This window comes from Saccopteryx bilineata, chromosome 4, assembly GCF_036850765.1.
Source record: "Saccopteryx bilineata isolate mSacBil1 chromosome 4, mSacBil1_pri_phased_curated, whole genome shotgun sequence".
Lineage (NCBI taxonomy): Eukaryota > Metazoa > Chordata > Mammalia > Chiroptera > Emballonuridae > Saccopteryx > Saccopteryx bilineata.
This window is the reverse complement of record NC_089493.1, coordinates 28,634,618-28,649,727: the sequence shown is the minus strand read 5'-3', so window position 1 is coordinate 28,649,727 and position 15,110 is coordinate 28,634,618. Positions and strand designations below refer to the sequence as shown.

General features: G+C 44.7%; 1 protein-coding gene and 1 long non-coding RNA gene across 2 annotated transcripts in view; both read right to left on the bottom strand.

The window, feature by feature from the left end:
• The window catches only part of ZFYVE1 (zinc finger FYVE-type containing 1), a 60,704-nt gene extending 48,677 nt beyond the window's left edge, over nt 1-12,027 (bottom strand). The window contains exons 1-2 of the mRNA XM_066273925.1: nt 11,816-12,027; nt 9,411-10,352 (exon numbers count right to left, since the gene is read on the bottom strand). Coding sequence (XP_066130022.1) covers nt 9,411-9,893 — 483 coding nt within the window. The 5' untranslated portion in view covers nt 9,894-10,352; nt 11,816-12,027. The remainder of the gene's footprint in view (nt 1-9,410; nt 10,353-11,815) is intronic.
• A 171-nt stretch (nt 12,028-12,198) lies between these two features.
• Nucleotides 12,199-15,110, bottom strand: part of LOC136335877 (uncharacterized) — a 28,632-nt gene continuing 25,720 nt past the window's right edge. The window contains exon 3 of the long non-coding RNA XR_010731322.1: nt 12,199-12,317. This is a non-coding gene — a long non-coding RNA (uncharacterized lncRNA). The remainder of the gene's footprint in view (nt 12,318-15,110) is intronic.

The following is a 15,110-nucleotide window of genomic DNA, read 5'->3' as shown; positions in this document are numbered from 1 at the left end:
TCCTGCAGCCAAGGCTCCATTGGAGCAAAGTTGGCCCAGGTGCTGAGGATGACTCCATGGCCTCTACCTCAGGCGCTAGAATGGCCCTGGTTGCAACAGAGCAATGCCCCAGATGGGCAGAGCATCGCCCCCTGGTGGGCATGCCGGGTGGATCCCAGTAGGGCGCATGCGGGAGCCTGTCTGACTACTTCCCCATTTCCAACTTCAGAAAAATACAAAAAAAAAAGGGGGGGGACTTTTTGTCCTTTTAGGTTTTTCAAAAGAAACTGAATACTTGAATCACAGGCAATAAATGTTAGGTGAGTCTAGGCCATAGAATTTGAGGAAACCACATATAACATTAACAGCCTACAAGCTGCTAAAATAATCTTTATGGCCCTGGCCTGACAACTCAGTTGGTTTGAGTATCATTCCAATACTCAAAGGTTGTGGGTTCAATTCCCAGTCAGGGCACATACAGGAACAGATTAATGTTCCCATCCTCTCTCTCTAAAATCAATAAATTTAAGCCTGACCTGTGGTGGTGCAGTGGATAAAGCGTCGATCTGGAAATGCTGAGGTTGCCGGTTCGAAACCCTGGGCTTGCCTGGTCAAGGCACATATGGGAGTTGATGCTTCCTGCTCCTCTCCCTTCTCCTCTCTGTTTCTCTCTCTCTCTCCCCCTCTCTCTCCTTTCTAAAATGAATAAATAAAATAAAAATAAATATTTAAAATCAATAAATTTAAAAAATAAAAATAAAATTATTCTTATGTACTAAACTAAAAATGATCAAAACCCACAAATGCCTAGGACCAGGAAAAGAAAAAGTTGGAACCTGACTTGTAGAATCTTTATTGCTATGAGGAAGGAGTTCTTCAGTGACAACAGTGTTACATATATAGAACTATGTTTCATTTGATTCTCACAGCAACCATGAGGAACTCCTGAGTTGATGCTCTTGACCACACAAAGCTTTTTTTTTATTATTGATTTATTTGAGAGAGAGAGAAAATCATTGATTTGTTGTTCCACTTATTTATTCATCTGTTGGTTGACTCTTGTATGTGTCCTGACCAGGAATTGAACTTGCAACCCTGGCATAGCGGATGACCCTCTAACCCAGCTACTGCCCAGGGTTGACAATATGAAGCTTAATTAGAAAGTTTAAAAGACTTGGTCAAAGATAGCAGAAGTGTCACAAAGCAAGGATCTTAGAGCCAGATACTTGAGTTCAAATCTTCTGCCACATACCGTAACTTGATCTTGGCAAGTTACTTCATCTCTGTGCTTCAGTGTCCTCATCTATAAAATACAATCTACATAGATGGAACATTTGTATCCCCTCCAACTCATATATTGAAATCTAACCCCCAATGTGATGGTTATAGGAGGTGGAGCCTTTGGAGGTTATTTATTTATTTATTTATTTAGAGACAGAGAGAGGGATAGATAGGGACAGACAGACAGGAACGCAGAGATGAGAAGCATCAATCATCAGTTTTTCGTTGTGGCACCTTAGTTGTTCATTGATTGCTTTCTCATATGTGCCTTGACCGCGGGCTTTCAGCAGACTGAGTAACCCATTGCTCGAGCCAGCGAGCTTTTGCTCAAACCAGATGAGCTGGGCTCAAGCTGGCGACCTCAGGGTCTCGAACCTGGGTCTTCTGCATCCCAGTTTGATGCTCTATCCACTACGCCACCGCCTGGTTAGGTGCCTTTGGCGGTTATTAGGTCATTAGTATAGAGCTCTCATGGATGGGGTTATATGGCTCCCTTATAAAAGAAACCCAAGAGAGCCCCCTTCTGCCATGTGAGAACAGTGAAAGACAGATCTCAATGAACCAGGTATCTTCAGACACTGAATCTGTCGGTGGCAAGACCCTGAACTTCCCAGCCTCTAGAACTGTGAGAAACAAACTTCTGTTGTTTACAAACCACCCAACTTATGCTACTGCTAAAACATACAACTTATTTCATAGCGTGTGGTAAATTGAAACTGTGCCCCCCAAAATGTGCCATCCTAATCTCCTGAACCTGTATACATGTCATTTTATGTAGCAAAGACCTTGAGATGGGGAGATTATGATGGATTTTTCAGGTGGATCCAGTGTAATCACAAACACCCTTGTAAGAGGGAAGCAGTGGGGCCACAGACACTTAAGGCAATGTGACAACAGAAGAAAACAGAGAGGGATTAATTAGAACAGGGGTCTCAAACTCGCGGCCCGCCGAACAATTTTGTGCGGCCCACAGACTAATCCACGAAGTTCAAAATATTTTGGATAAAATTAAGTAAGCCTAGGGGCCTACTTGTATTTTTCATTTCTCTAGCATCCTAGTTAGATATTAGCTTAGTTAACAGCAGTTGTGATGCGAACTACAGTTTCTGGTCATTTTGTGACACTGAAAAGTGTTGCGTAACAGTTGCCTTTTGTAGACCTAGTGCGGCCCGCCGAACGGCTGTGATCTTGCTCTGCGGCCCACATGCTGAGTTGAGTTTGAGACCCCTAAATTAGAAGGTGTTAGACTGCTGACTTTGAAGTTGGGTAATGGGGCCACAAATCAAAGAATGCAGGAGGCCTCTGGAAGCTAGAAAAGACAAAATGGATGTCTTCCCTTGAATCTCTAGAAGGAACACAGCCCTAACAACCTACTTTTAGGACTTCTGACTTACTTTTTTTTCTTTTAAGTGAGAGGAGAGGAGATAGTGAGACAGACTCCCGCAGGCACCCCAACTGGGATCCACCCCACAAACCCCATCTAGGACTGATGCTCTAATCAACCAAGCGATCCTTAGTACCTGAGGTCAATGCTCAGATCAACCAAGCCATCCTTAGCCCCTGGGGCAGACGCTCGAACCAAACGAGCCACTGGCTACAGGAGAGGGAAAGAGACTGGGAACGGGGAGAGGAAAGGGGAGACCAGGAATCGAACCAGGGACATTCATGTGCCAGGCTGATGCTCTATTCACTGAACCAACCAACCAGGGTCTTCTGACTTACTTAACACCACTAAATTTGTGGTAATTTGTTACAGCAGCAATAAGAAACTAATACACAGAGTTATCATCAAGATTTAATGAGTTCAGCCTGACCAGGTGGTGGCGCAGTGGATAGAGCATCGGACTGGGATGCGGAAGGACCCAGGTTCGAGACCCGAGGTCGCCAGCTTGAGCGCGGGCTCATCTGGCTTGAGCAAAAAAAAAAAAAATTCACCAGCTTGGACCCAAGGTCGCTGGCTCCAGCAAGGGGTTACTTGGTCTGCTGAAGGCCCGTGGTCAAGTCACATATGAGAAAGCAATCAATGAACAACTAAGAATGCGCAACGAAAAACTAATGATTGATGCTTCTCATCTCTCTCCATTCCTGTCTGTCTGTCCCTGTCTATCTCTGCCTCTGTAAAAAAAAAAAAAAAAAAAAAAAAAAAAGATTTAATGAGTTCACACTTGTAAAGTGCTAAGAACAGTTCCAAGCACCAGAATAAGAGCTCTTTAAATTGTTAGCTTTAGAAAGTAAGGCCAGAATCCAAGGGAGATTCACAGAAGTACTTCAGAGGCTAAAAATAATAATAATAAAATAAAAATGAGGTTTAGAAATTTGGTAATAATATCTAAATTTAAAATACAAAAGGTTCCAGATCTGTAGTGGTGCAGTGGATAAACCGACGACCTGGAATGCTGAAGTCACCAGTTTAAAACCCCAGACTTGCCTAGTCAAGGCTCCTAGGGGTCAGCTGATGCTTCCCGCTCCCCACTCATCCCCACTTCTCTCTCTAAAAAATAAACAAAGGTTCCACTTCTAAATAGATTCACGGGCTAGTCAATATATTCTTGTTTATAGTAATGCAAATATCCATTAACAGGCTAAGATGATAGAAAAACCATTCAACAAAACAGAGGGCACCTTTAAATAACAAAGTAGACCTCAGTGCACCAATAATAAAAATTATACTAGATGTATCCTTCTCCTCCCCCCCAACTATAAGAGAAAGCTTATTGAGAAAGTTACAGGGGCAGTAGAAGTGAGTCAGCTGGGCTGGGTAGGCTCAGAAAACAAGTTACAGAGCCAGAAGAAGGAGCTTAGGGGAGGGAAGGGAAAGGTAAGGCACCGGGAGAAGAAGGGGTAGGGAGAAGCGGGAAGAGGAAAGGCTATGGAGAGGGAGAGCACACTAGATGTATCCTTTAGTAAAAAAAAGCCAAGGACAGAACAGAAAGTACACTAGGTATGATTATTATTATTTTTGTCATAGACAGAGTCAGAGAGAGACAGATAGGGATAGACAGGAAAAGAGAGAGATGAGAAGCATCAATTCTTCCTTGTGGCACCTTAGATGTTCACTGATTGCTTTCTCATATGTGCCTTCAGGGCAGGGGAGTGCTACAGCAGAGCGAGTGACCCCTTGCTCAATCCAGAAACCTTGGGCTCAAGCCAAAGACCTTGGGCTTCAAGCCAGCGACCTTTGGGCTCAAGCTAGCGACCACGGGGTTATGTCTGTGATCCCACATTCAAGCCAGCGATCCCGAGCTCAAGCTGGCGAACTCCAGTTTTCAAACCTGGGTCCTCCACATCCCAGTCCAACGCTCTATCCACTGAGCCACTGCCTGGTCAGGCAGGTTCGATTTTTCTTGAAAAGTTAAAAGGATACATACATTCATATGTATACACGAAAAGGTTTTAGAACAGCATCGTTACCTGTTAATGGTGATTGTTCTAAGAAAGGAAATTAAGGGTATGGAGCAGGAGAGAAGCTCTTGTCACTGAATGCCCTTTTAAACCATTTTAGTGTCATTTACTAGGTACATGTGTGATATCTATTTTTTAAAAACTGAAGGTGAGCCTGACCTGTGGTGGTGCAGTGGATAAAGCGTCGACCTGGAAATGCTGAGGTTGCCGGTTCGAAACCCTGGGCTTGCCTGGTCAAGGCACATATGGGAGTTGATGCTTACAGCTCCTCCCCACCTTCTCTCTCTGTCTCTCTGTCTCTCTCTCTCTCTCCCCTCTAAAATGAATAATAAAATAAAATAAAATAAAATAAATCTTTAAAAAAAAACAAAAACTGAAGGTGAGGCCCTGGCCAGTTGGCTCAGGGGTAGAGCGTCAGCCTGGCGTGCAGGAGTCTCGGGTTCGATTCCCGGCCAGGGCACACAGGAGAGGCGCCCATCTGCTTCTCCACCCCTCCCCTTCTCCTTCCTCTCTGTCTCTCTCTTCCCCTCCCACAGCCAAGGCTCCACTGGAGCAAAGTTGGCCTGGGTGCTGAGGATGGCTCTATGGCCTCTGCCTCAGGTGCTAGAATGGCTCTGGTTGCAACAGAGCAAAGCCCCAGATGGGCGGAGCATCGCCCCTGGTGGGTATGCCGGGTGGATCCCAGTCGGCCGCATGCAAGAGTCTGTCTGACTGCCTCCTTGTTTCCAGCTTCAGAAAAATACAAAACAAACAAACAAACAAAAAAAACCTGAAGGTGAGATGTGACATCACTAATCAAGTATTTATTCACTGACAATGTACCTACCACTGTACCTGATACAGGGCATAGGACATAGTCCTGCTCCCCAGTTTACAATCTAGCTATCTGATTTTATAATCTAGATTTGTATCAATCATCTAACTGATTTGGATATTCACATTAGAATACAGAACCAGGTATTTTCTACTTATAACTCTAAGAGAACAAATCACCAACTAAAATTCTATGTCCAATCCATTCGTCCCAACTAATGCTGCTTGCAATTAATAAACTATTATTTCCTTGAAAGTGGTCAATGTTTGCGAAGGGAGAAATCTTTACAAACAATCCAATTATATACATATTACTTACAAAAAAAAAGACGGATAGGCCCTGGCCGGTTGGCTCAGCGGTAGAGCGTTGGCCTGGCGTGCGGGGGACCCGGGTTCGATTCCCGGCCAGGGCACACAGAAGCGCCCATTTGCTTCTCCACCCCCACCCCCCCCTTCTTCCTCTCTGTCTCTCTCTTCCCCTCCCGCAGCCAAGGCTCCATTGGAGCAAAGATGGCCCGGGCGCTGGGGATGGCTGCTTGGCCTCTGCCCCAGGCGCTAGAGTGGCTCTGGTCCCAGCAGAGCGACACCCCAGAAGGGCAGAGCATCGCCCCCTGATGGGCAGAGCATCGCCCCTGGTGGGCGTGCCGGGTGGATCCTGGTTGGGCGCATGCGGGAGTCTGTCTGACTGTCTCTCTCCGTTTCCAGCTTCAGAAAGAAAGAAAAAAAAAAAAAAGATGGATAAATACCATGTCTGAGTAGTTAGTTGGATTCCTCTTCTTCATTACACTTCCTTTCATTTTTCCCATTTCCCTACTAAAAACATGTATCCATACTACAAAAAGAGAAAAGTACACATCCTCTTCTCCTCGAAAAGTGTTCTTTTTGTTGCCAACACGATCCATGAGGATTACTGGTTCCTCTCAAATCTTCCTCTTCCTTTATGAAAGTGACAGCAATCAGAAAAAGGACTTTTCAAAGGCTGACACGAGAACTGGTGGCAGAACAAGAATCAACCAAAACCAAATGTTCCATTTACAAAATATTCAGTCCACACTGTCGCCCAATTAGAGCATAATTCATAATAAAGACATTATTGCTAACGAGGCAGAACAAGATCTGCATCGCTCTTTCATAACTCTACTAGCTCCTTTCAGCCAATAAAGTCGGCGTTAGCAAACTATTATATTTAGCTGACAACGGAAGTACAGTAGTCCCCCTTTATCCACGGTTTTGCTTTCCAGTTTCCAATTTTAGTTACCCACCATTAACTGTGGTCCAAAAATATTAAATGGAAAATTCCAGAAATCAACAAAACACAAGTTTTAAATTGCACGCTGTTCTGGGTAGTGTGATGAAAGCTCACTCCATCCCGCTCCATCCCACCTGGGACATGAATCACTCCTTTGTCCAACAGATCCACACTGTACACACAAAATTCAAAATAAGATATTTTGAGAGAGACCATATTCACATAATTCTTTTTATACTATATTGTACTAATCATTCTATTTTATTACTAGTTACTGTTATTTACGTCTTACTATGCCTAATTTATAAATTAAACTTTTTTAATTTTTCCACTGATTTGAAAGACAGAGAGAGAAAGAAGCATTAACTCATTGTTCCACTTAGTTATTTCACTTAGTTGTGTACTCATTGGTTGTTTCCTGTACATGCCCTGACCAGGGATGGAACTAACGACTCATTGCACTGGGACGACACTATATCCCCAGAGCCACCAGGCCAGGGCCTAAATTCAACTTTATCATAGAAGAAACAGTATATACAGGCTCCAATATTATCCATAGTTTCAGGCATCCACTGGGCGTTTTGGATTGTACACTCTGTGGATAAGAGGGGACTGCTGTACATATAAATCATGATGTAACTCATTTCCATAAGTCTATCCAAGAAAGAAAAAGACAAAGATGGCCTGACCAGGTGGCGGTGCAGTGGATAGAGCGTCAGACTGGGATGCGGAGGATTAAGGTTTGAAACCCCAACAGCTTGCCCACAGGCTCATTCAGCTTGAATGTGGGCTCACCAGCTTGAGCATGGGGTTGCTGGCTTGAATGTGGGATCACAGACATAACCCCACAGTTGCTGGCTTGAGCCCAAAGGTCGCTGGCTTGAGCAAGGGGTCACTCGCTCTGCTGTAGCACCCCCCCATCAAGGTACATATGAGAAATCAATCAATGAACAACTAAGGTGCCGCAATGAAGAATTAATGCTTCTCACCTCTCTCCTTTCCTGTCTGTCTGTCTCTATCTGTCCCTCTCTCTGACTCTCACTCTGTCACTGTCAAAAAAAAAAAGAAAAGAAAAAGAAAAGAAGCAAAAGACAGAGATGAAAAATATTTAGTGGGTAACTGGGAAGTTTTTCAAATGCTTAACTTACATAGGTCCTCCTGCAATCTGGAGCTTTAAGGGGTCATCACTAACAGTACTGAGTCAATGTACCACACATACTGATGATACTCACAAAACAACACACTGGGAGTGGACTCGATGTGCCAGGCCCTATGGTAAATCCTGATCTCTTCAAATCCTCTCAACTACTACTATGAAGTAGAAGTGAAACTGAAGCACGAAGCTTAAACAACTTGCCCATGGTTACATAGCCAGTAAGTGTAGAAGCCAGGACATTAATACAAGCAGCCTCCACTCAAAAGCATAGACTTTATACTACCTTCTCTGGGAAGTATAAACATTATACTACCCCTTCACCAAACACCCATCACACACTACCCTCTCCCCCAACTCGGAATCAAATCAGATGTTCTCTAGTCCTTCTGTAATCCCAGGTGCCCTCACTGGCTTTTACTGATCAGAAGCCTATACATGAAAACAAGAAGAGCCCGTCTAGAGAGAATACTACCCTTAGCAAATGTCACTTTTTAAAGACCTTCCCCTCTAGCCCTGGCCGGATAGTTTGGTTGGTTAGAACATCGTCCTGAAGTGCAGAGGTTGCCAGTTTGACATCTGGTCAGGGCACATACAGGAACAGATTCATGTTTCTCTCTCTCTCCCCTCCCCTCTGTTTCTAAAAGCAATAAAATAAACATTTAAAGACTTTCCTCTCTGCCCTGGCCGGTAGGCTCAGCGGTAGAGCGTCGGCCTGGCGTGCAGGAGTCCTGGGTTCGATTCCCGGCCAGGGCACACAGGAGAAGTGCCCATCTGCTTCTCCACCCCTCCCCCTCTCCTTCCTCTCTGTCTCTCTCTTCCCCTCCCGCAGCTGAGGCTCCATTGGAGCAAAGATGGCCCGGGTGCTGGGGATGGCTCTGTGGCCTCTGCCTCAGGCACTAGAATGGCTCTGGATGCAACAGAGCGACGCCCCAGAGGGGCAGAACATCGCCCCCTGGTGGGCATGCCGGGTGGATACTGGTCGGGCGCATGCGGGAGTCTGACTGCCTCCCCGTTTCCAGTTTCAGAAAAATGAAAAAAAAAGACCTTCCTCTCTAAATCAAGATAGCAGGTTTATGACTTACTGCCTAGCACTCCCCTGAAACTCACTGTCAATGTTTCTTTCCCTGCTCACATACAATCCCATCATTCACACTTATTCGCAACTTGCCAAAGTGTTCATTCAGGAAACTGTTCTAAATCACTTCTTCCTAATAAGGACAGCTATCACGCATTGAGCACCTATTATACAACAGGCTATACAAACACTGTGCTATTTCATCTTCATAACAACCCAATGAAGTAGTCAATGTTCCCAATTTACAGATGAGAAAACTAAGGTTCAAAGAGGTAAAGAAATTCAGCCTAAGGTCACAGAGCCAGTAAAGAAGTAAACCTGACTCCTTACAATTTAAGTTTTCAGGGGTCTTGCCTTTTAATGATTAAAATGTGAGCTCCTCCTGAACTTTCCTTTTGAGAGCTACCTTCTAACAGCATATCTGCTTCACTACCACATGAATCCCCAGTGCTTACCTGAATTTCTTCATTTTCATCTACTAGGAGGAAACTCACAACCTTCTCAGTCATCTTCTTCCTCTTGGTCTCCTCATCCATCTCTTCTTCCTCCAGTAACTCCTGGGCCTTAGTGGCATGGTACACAGTAAGGGGGTGTCTCCTTTTGTTACCCCCAGAATGAGTCCTCTTCTGGCACTCCAGGCATAAGTTGATTTTACAGGTCTGGCACCTCACAGCTGCCCTCTGCCTACCACCTGGCGAATGCCCATTGGGGCCCTTGCAGGGGTCACAGTACGGGACGTGACCAGGTTTGAGTCTGATCCGCTCATGGTTTCTCAGTCGCTCCTGCCTATGGAGCTCCTCTTCGCAGCGGAGACACTGCAGACTGCAGCACTCATCACACTCAAAGACAGCTTCGTCAGTCCCACTGCAAGCATAACTTTCCTGGCACATCAGCCCTGGATTCAGGCCCTTCTGTGCTGGGGAAGTCTGAGCACTCATACTCTGATTGGTAAGGAACTCAATCACCCACCATAAAACAGTCACTGGGTTTTCCCCAGGAGTGAAGAGAAAGGCTTTGAGTCTGAAGACAGAAATACCACAGGTTTCTGAACACCTTACTTACACACACACACACACACACACACACACACCCCTCAGTGTCCCATTAGAATTCTACACACGCTCATAAATGTTTGAATTTTTAATTTTCTGCCTCTAAGACTCCTGTATTAGCAGCAGTGTTGATTTGGTTTGATGGTTGCATCTTCCATAAAGTGCAGACAAATGTGTGGTCAAAATTAACTTGGAAAGGTCTTTTATGGCTATCTGAGAGAGATCTGATGGGTTCACTGAGTTCAGCTCATTGGCTGGGCCTCAAAAAACAAAGTTTGGTAATGAAAGAGTGGTCAGGAGCTTTTCAATATAATCCAACCTCAAGGCAAATATTTCAGGAGATACCTAGAATAGAGGAAGGAAAAGAATTTCACTCATCTAAAAACAGAAGTACACCTTAAAAAAAAAAAGAAGAAGAAGAAGATTGTGATTAAATGCAACACCAAACTCCTGTAAGAAATCTCATTCTTTTTTTTTAGGTGTACAATTTCATAATACATCATCTGCATATTGTATCATGTGTTTACCACTCCAAGTCTCCTTCCACCACCATTTATCCTTTTACCCTCTTCTACCTCCCCCTAGCCTCCTTTCAGAAATCTCATTCTTGCTTATGAAATTTACACAGGCTCATTCTGATCCTAGCAATTTCTTCCCAAATTCATGGTCAAGGGTCCTTCTGAAAACAGTCACAATCTCTAGGCCCAAGCCACGTAAGAGACTTTGTTGCTTTATATCCCAGACAGAAATTATCTGTTATTAAATTCAGAATAAAAATCACTAAACAAAAAGTCCTTGGAGGAATACCCTTCTGCACCCCCACATGCACTCCACAATTGGGAGAGGTGGAGAAAGAAGCCTGTAAAATGCTAAAGAATGATGATAATAATCGTAAACTTTAGCTCCATCCAAGTCCTAGAGTTGTTTCAACTCTAGACAGATGCCTATTAAGGACTGTATATCTGGAAACAAGAGTCACCATTTCATGCTTTAAAACAATAAAAAAACAATTACTGTACTTCCTTTTGTCCCTTCTCTAACTGAATAAAAAAAAGGGGGGGGAGGGGGACAAGAGACAGAATTCCTCCACTATGGCCCACCACAGACCTGCAGGGACTTGAAACAATTTTTCTCTTTGTTACTCAAAAACTTAAAAATAACTTCATAAAAAAAAAAAAAAAAGGAGGTAACTAGGGCTTTTGTCACTTCTACAATTAATTATATTACTGACTCCTCTTGACACCCATTCTAACGCCCCAACGAAATGCAAAGCCCTCCTTTCAGATATCCCCTACTCCTTCACCTCAATAATCTATCACAATCTATCAGTCTTATTTTTAGATAAACAAGGAAGGCGAATGGAGGGACTGGGAGGCCTTATTTACACCCTAACCTCAGACATGCCCAATCAGCTTCCACACGGAAACAAAAATAAAGATTTGTCACAATTGAGAAAAATACAAAGTCAGCCTTCACCGCCCGCCAGGAAAAGCAAATAATCTGTCCACTCTGCCCCCTACCTAGACATCTGTCGCCCAGCCGGGGATTCCTCACCCTTCCTTACTCCCGGGCACCACCACCACAACCTGAGGGGCCGGAGCAGAGTCTAAGAACAAAGAAGGCTCCCCAAAATTCGCACAAACACTGGCACAGGCCAGAGCCGAATCCATTGTTTATGCCACCCCACCCCCACCACAGCCGCACCCGCCCCCCCTCCTCTCTGGGGCAGCGGGAGCTCCAGGACTATCGCTCGCCCTGCGCAGGGCCGTGCCCGTCCCTCCCCGCCCGCGGCGGCCAGGGGTCCCCACCACTGAGCAGCTCCGCCGCGATCAGGAGGTGTCAGAGGACCGCGGGGCGCAGGTGGGGGCGGAGGCTGTTCCTCAGGGCACCGGAGGATCCATCCTCATCTCCATCTCCGCCCCCCTCTTCCTTCGCTGCCTCCCGGGCTTCCTCCTCTCCTGTTGTCAGTTGAGATCAGCTGATCCGAGTGAACTTCTCCCAGCTCCGACTAACAGTAAGGCGTGAGCGGTGCAGCCCGGAGAGGGAGGAGCGGAAGGGGGTGGAGCCCGACGCTGAAGAAGGCGGGGAAAGATACGCACAGCTTCCTGGGAAATATAGTTCCACGGAGGCGCATGCTCCCCCCACAGCCCGGAAGCCAAGGCTCTGAATGACTACAACTCCCAGTACCGAAGAGACTGGTCCTGCGAGGAGGTGTTGGAGACAAGCCATCAAGCATTTCGGGATTTGGAGTTTTTATTGTACATTGAGTGTGGTTTCGGCTGGTTTCAGAGCGTTGTTTTGGGCAGTGGCCTGAGAAGAAATGGCGTTAAATCAGAGAACTGATGCAATCTGTAGTATAGACGAGGTAATAACATTTCAAGTACCCCTTATTGTCCACCATTCCTTCAGAAATGTGTATAAATAGCCTCCACTTCCTCAATTTCACCTTGTGCACACGAGGAAAAAAAACCCAGAAAGAATTGTTAAGAGAATATAAGTACTCTTGTGTGAGTTTTGCTTTCCTTTCATGGTTATTTGCCAGGCCAACCATTAATTTTTTTTCTACTTTATATTTTTCTGACGTTTCCTTACGTAGTTCCTAAATTTTATTTATTTAAATTTCTATTTATTAATCAATTTTAAGAGAGGAGAGAGAGATAAGGGGGGGAGGAGCAGGAAGCATCATCTCCCATATGTGCCTTGACCAGGCAACCTCAGGATTTCAGGCCGGCGACCTCAGCTCTCCAAGTCAATGCTTTATCCACTGCACCACCACAGGTCAGGCTAAATCCTCTTTTAAGTTAGACAGCTTATACTTTCAGATAAGTTTGCAGGCTACCGTGCAGGCTAATGGTTAACAGTGTTATCTGGCTTTACGTAAAATGCCATATATTTGTTTAGAGTTTTCACTCTTGGGTTTTTTTTCTTTGTTTGTTTGTTTGTTTGAATCTTGAAACAACCCTGAAAGAAAGCCTGATGTAATGAAAGGAGCACACTGATCCGAGATGCCAAAGATTGGAAGCTTGTTCTAGAAAGCTCATGAGTAAATCACTCAACCTCTCCATGACATGAGACTGTACTGTGTAAACTCTGAAGTCTGTGCCAATTCTAATGTTCTATGATTCATCTTGATAATTGTTAACCCAGGACAAAATACTAAGGTTGAGTGACTTGCCGAGGTCATTCAGCAAATTATTGACAAAGCTGGATGAAGAACTCATCTCCCGGTTTAATCACATAATCTTTTATGTTTCAAGGTACATAATTATACCAATAGAAGAATCAAATTTACATAATGAGTGAGCCATGTATGAGGGTTCTATTGCTGAAAATTATGTTTTCAACACTGGGCAGATAGCCAACTGTTAGACTAACAGCAAAATATGACTGTTTTTGTCCTATACCATACCACAAACTGGGATATTGAGAGCTATCTATAGCACTTTAAAACTTTGAAGATTTTTGCCTGACCAGGCGGTGGCGCAGTGCATAGAGCGTTGAACTGCGATGCTGAGGACCCAGGTTCGAGACCCCAAGGTCGCCAGTTTGAGCGAGGGCTCATCTGGTTTGAGCAAAAGCTCACCAGCTTGGACCCAAGGTCACTGGCTCGAGCAAGGGGTTACTCAGTCTGCTGAAGGCCTGCGGTCAAGGTACATATGAGAAAGCAATCAATGAACAAAAACTAAGGTGACTCAATGTGTAACGAAAAACTAATGATTGATGCTTCTCTTCTCTCCATTGCTGTCTGTTCCTGTCTATCTGTCTCTGACTCTCTCTGCTCTGTAAAAGTAATAATAATAATAATAATAAATTTAAAAAAACTTTGAAGATTTTTAAAATGTATTTAAAAATCTTTTTTATTATTATTCAGTGAGAGGAGGGGAGGCAAAGAAACAGACTCCCACATACACCCTGACTAGGATCCCCAGCAAGGCCACTAGGGGGCAGTGTTCTACCTATCTGGGGCATTGTTCCCTTGCTCAGCAACCAAGCTCTTCTTAGCACCTGAGGTGGAAGCCATGGAGCCATCCCTATCATCGGTGGGCCAACTCACTTGAACCAATCAAGCCATGGTTGCAGAAGGGGAAGAGAAAGAGAGAAGTGAAAAGGGGAGGGGTGGAGAAGCAGATGGGGGCTTCTCCTGTGTGCCCTGATCAGGAATCAAACCCAAGAAGTCCACATGCTGGGCAGACACTCTATCACTGAGCCAACCAGCCAGGGCCTTAATTTATTTTTGAGAGAGGCAGGGAGAAAGAGACAGAAACATTGAGCTGCTCCTGTATGTGCCCCAGCCAAGATCGAATCAGCAACCTCTGTGCTTCAGAACAATGCTCTAACCAATTGAGCTATCTGGCCAAGGCTAAAACTTTGTTTTAAAGGGGGAAGAAAGGAGAAATTTAGAAAGTTAAGATAGTAGGTTTTCAGCTATGCTCCTGAGACTGGCTAGCCTGCTGTGAAATTTCCCAAGAGGATTTTATTCCTAAGACTACCACTATAGCCTGGTCTGTGGTGGCACAGGGGATAAAGCGTCCACCTGGAATGCTGTGGTCACTGATTCAAAACCCTGGGCTTGCCTGATCAAGGCACATACAGAAAGCAATCAATGAACAACTAAAGTGAAGCAACTATGAGTTTATACTTTTCCCTCCCCTGCTGTAAAATCAATAAATAAAACCATTTAAAAGAAAAGACTACCACTATAACTTTTTGTAGCCCTAATAATTTGCTTACTGATTATAAAATAATCACTAAAGAACAAAATGGTATCTAATATCCTGGGAATAAAATGGTATTTAATTCGTGTGTGTGTGTGTGTGTGTGTGTGTGTGTGTGTGTGTGACAGAGACAGAGAGAGACAGAAAGAGGTACAGATAGGTACAGACAGACAGGAAGGGAGAGAGATGAGAAGCATTAATTCTTCATCGCAACACCTTAGTTGTTCATTGATTGCTTTCTCATACGTGCCTTGAGGGGCGTTGCTACAGTAGAGTGAGTGACCCCTTGCTCAAGCCAGTGACCTTGGGCTCAAGCCAGTGAGCTGTGCTCAAACCAGATGAGCCTGTGCTCAAGCTGGTGACCTCGGGGTTTCGAACCTGGGTCCTC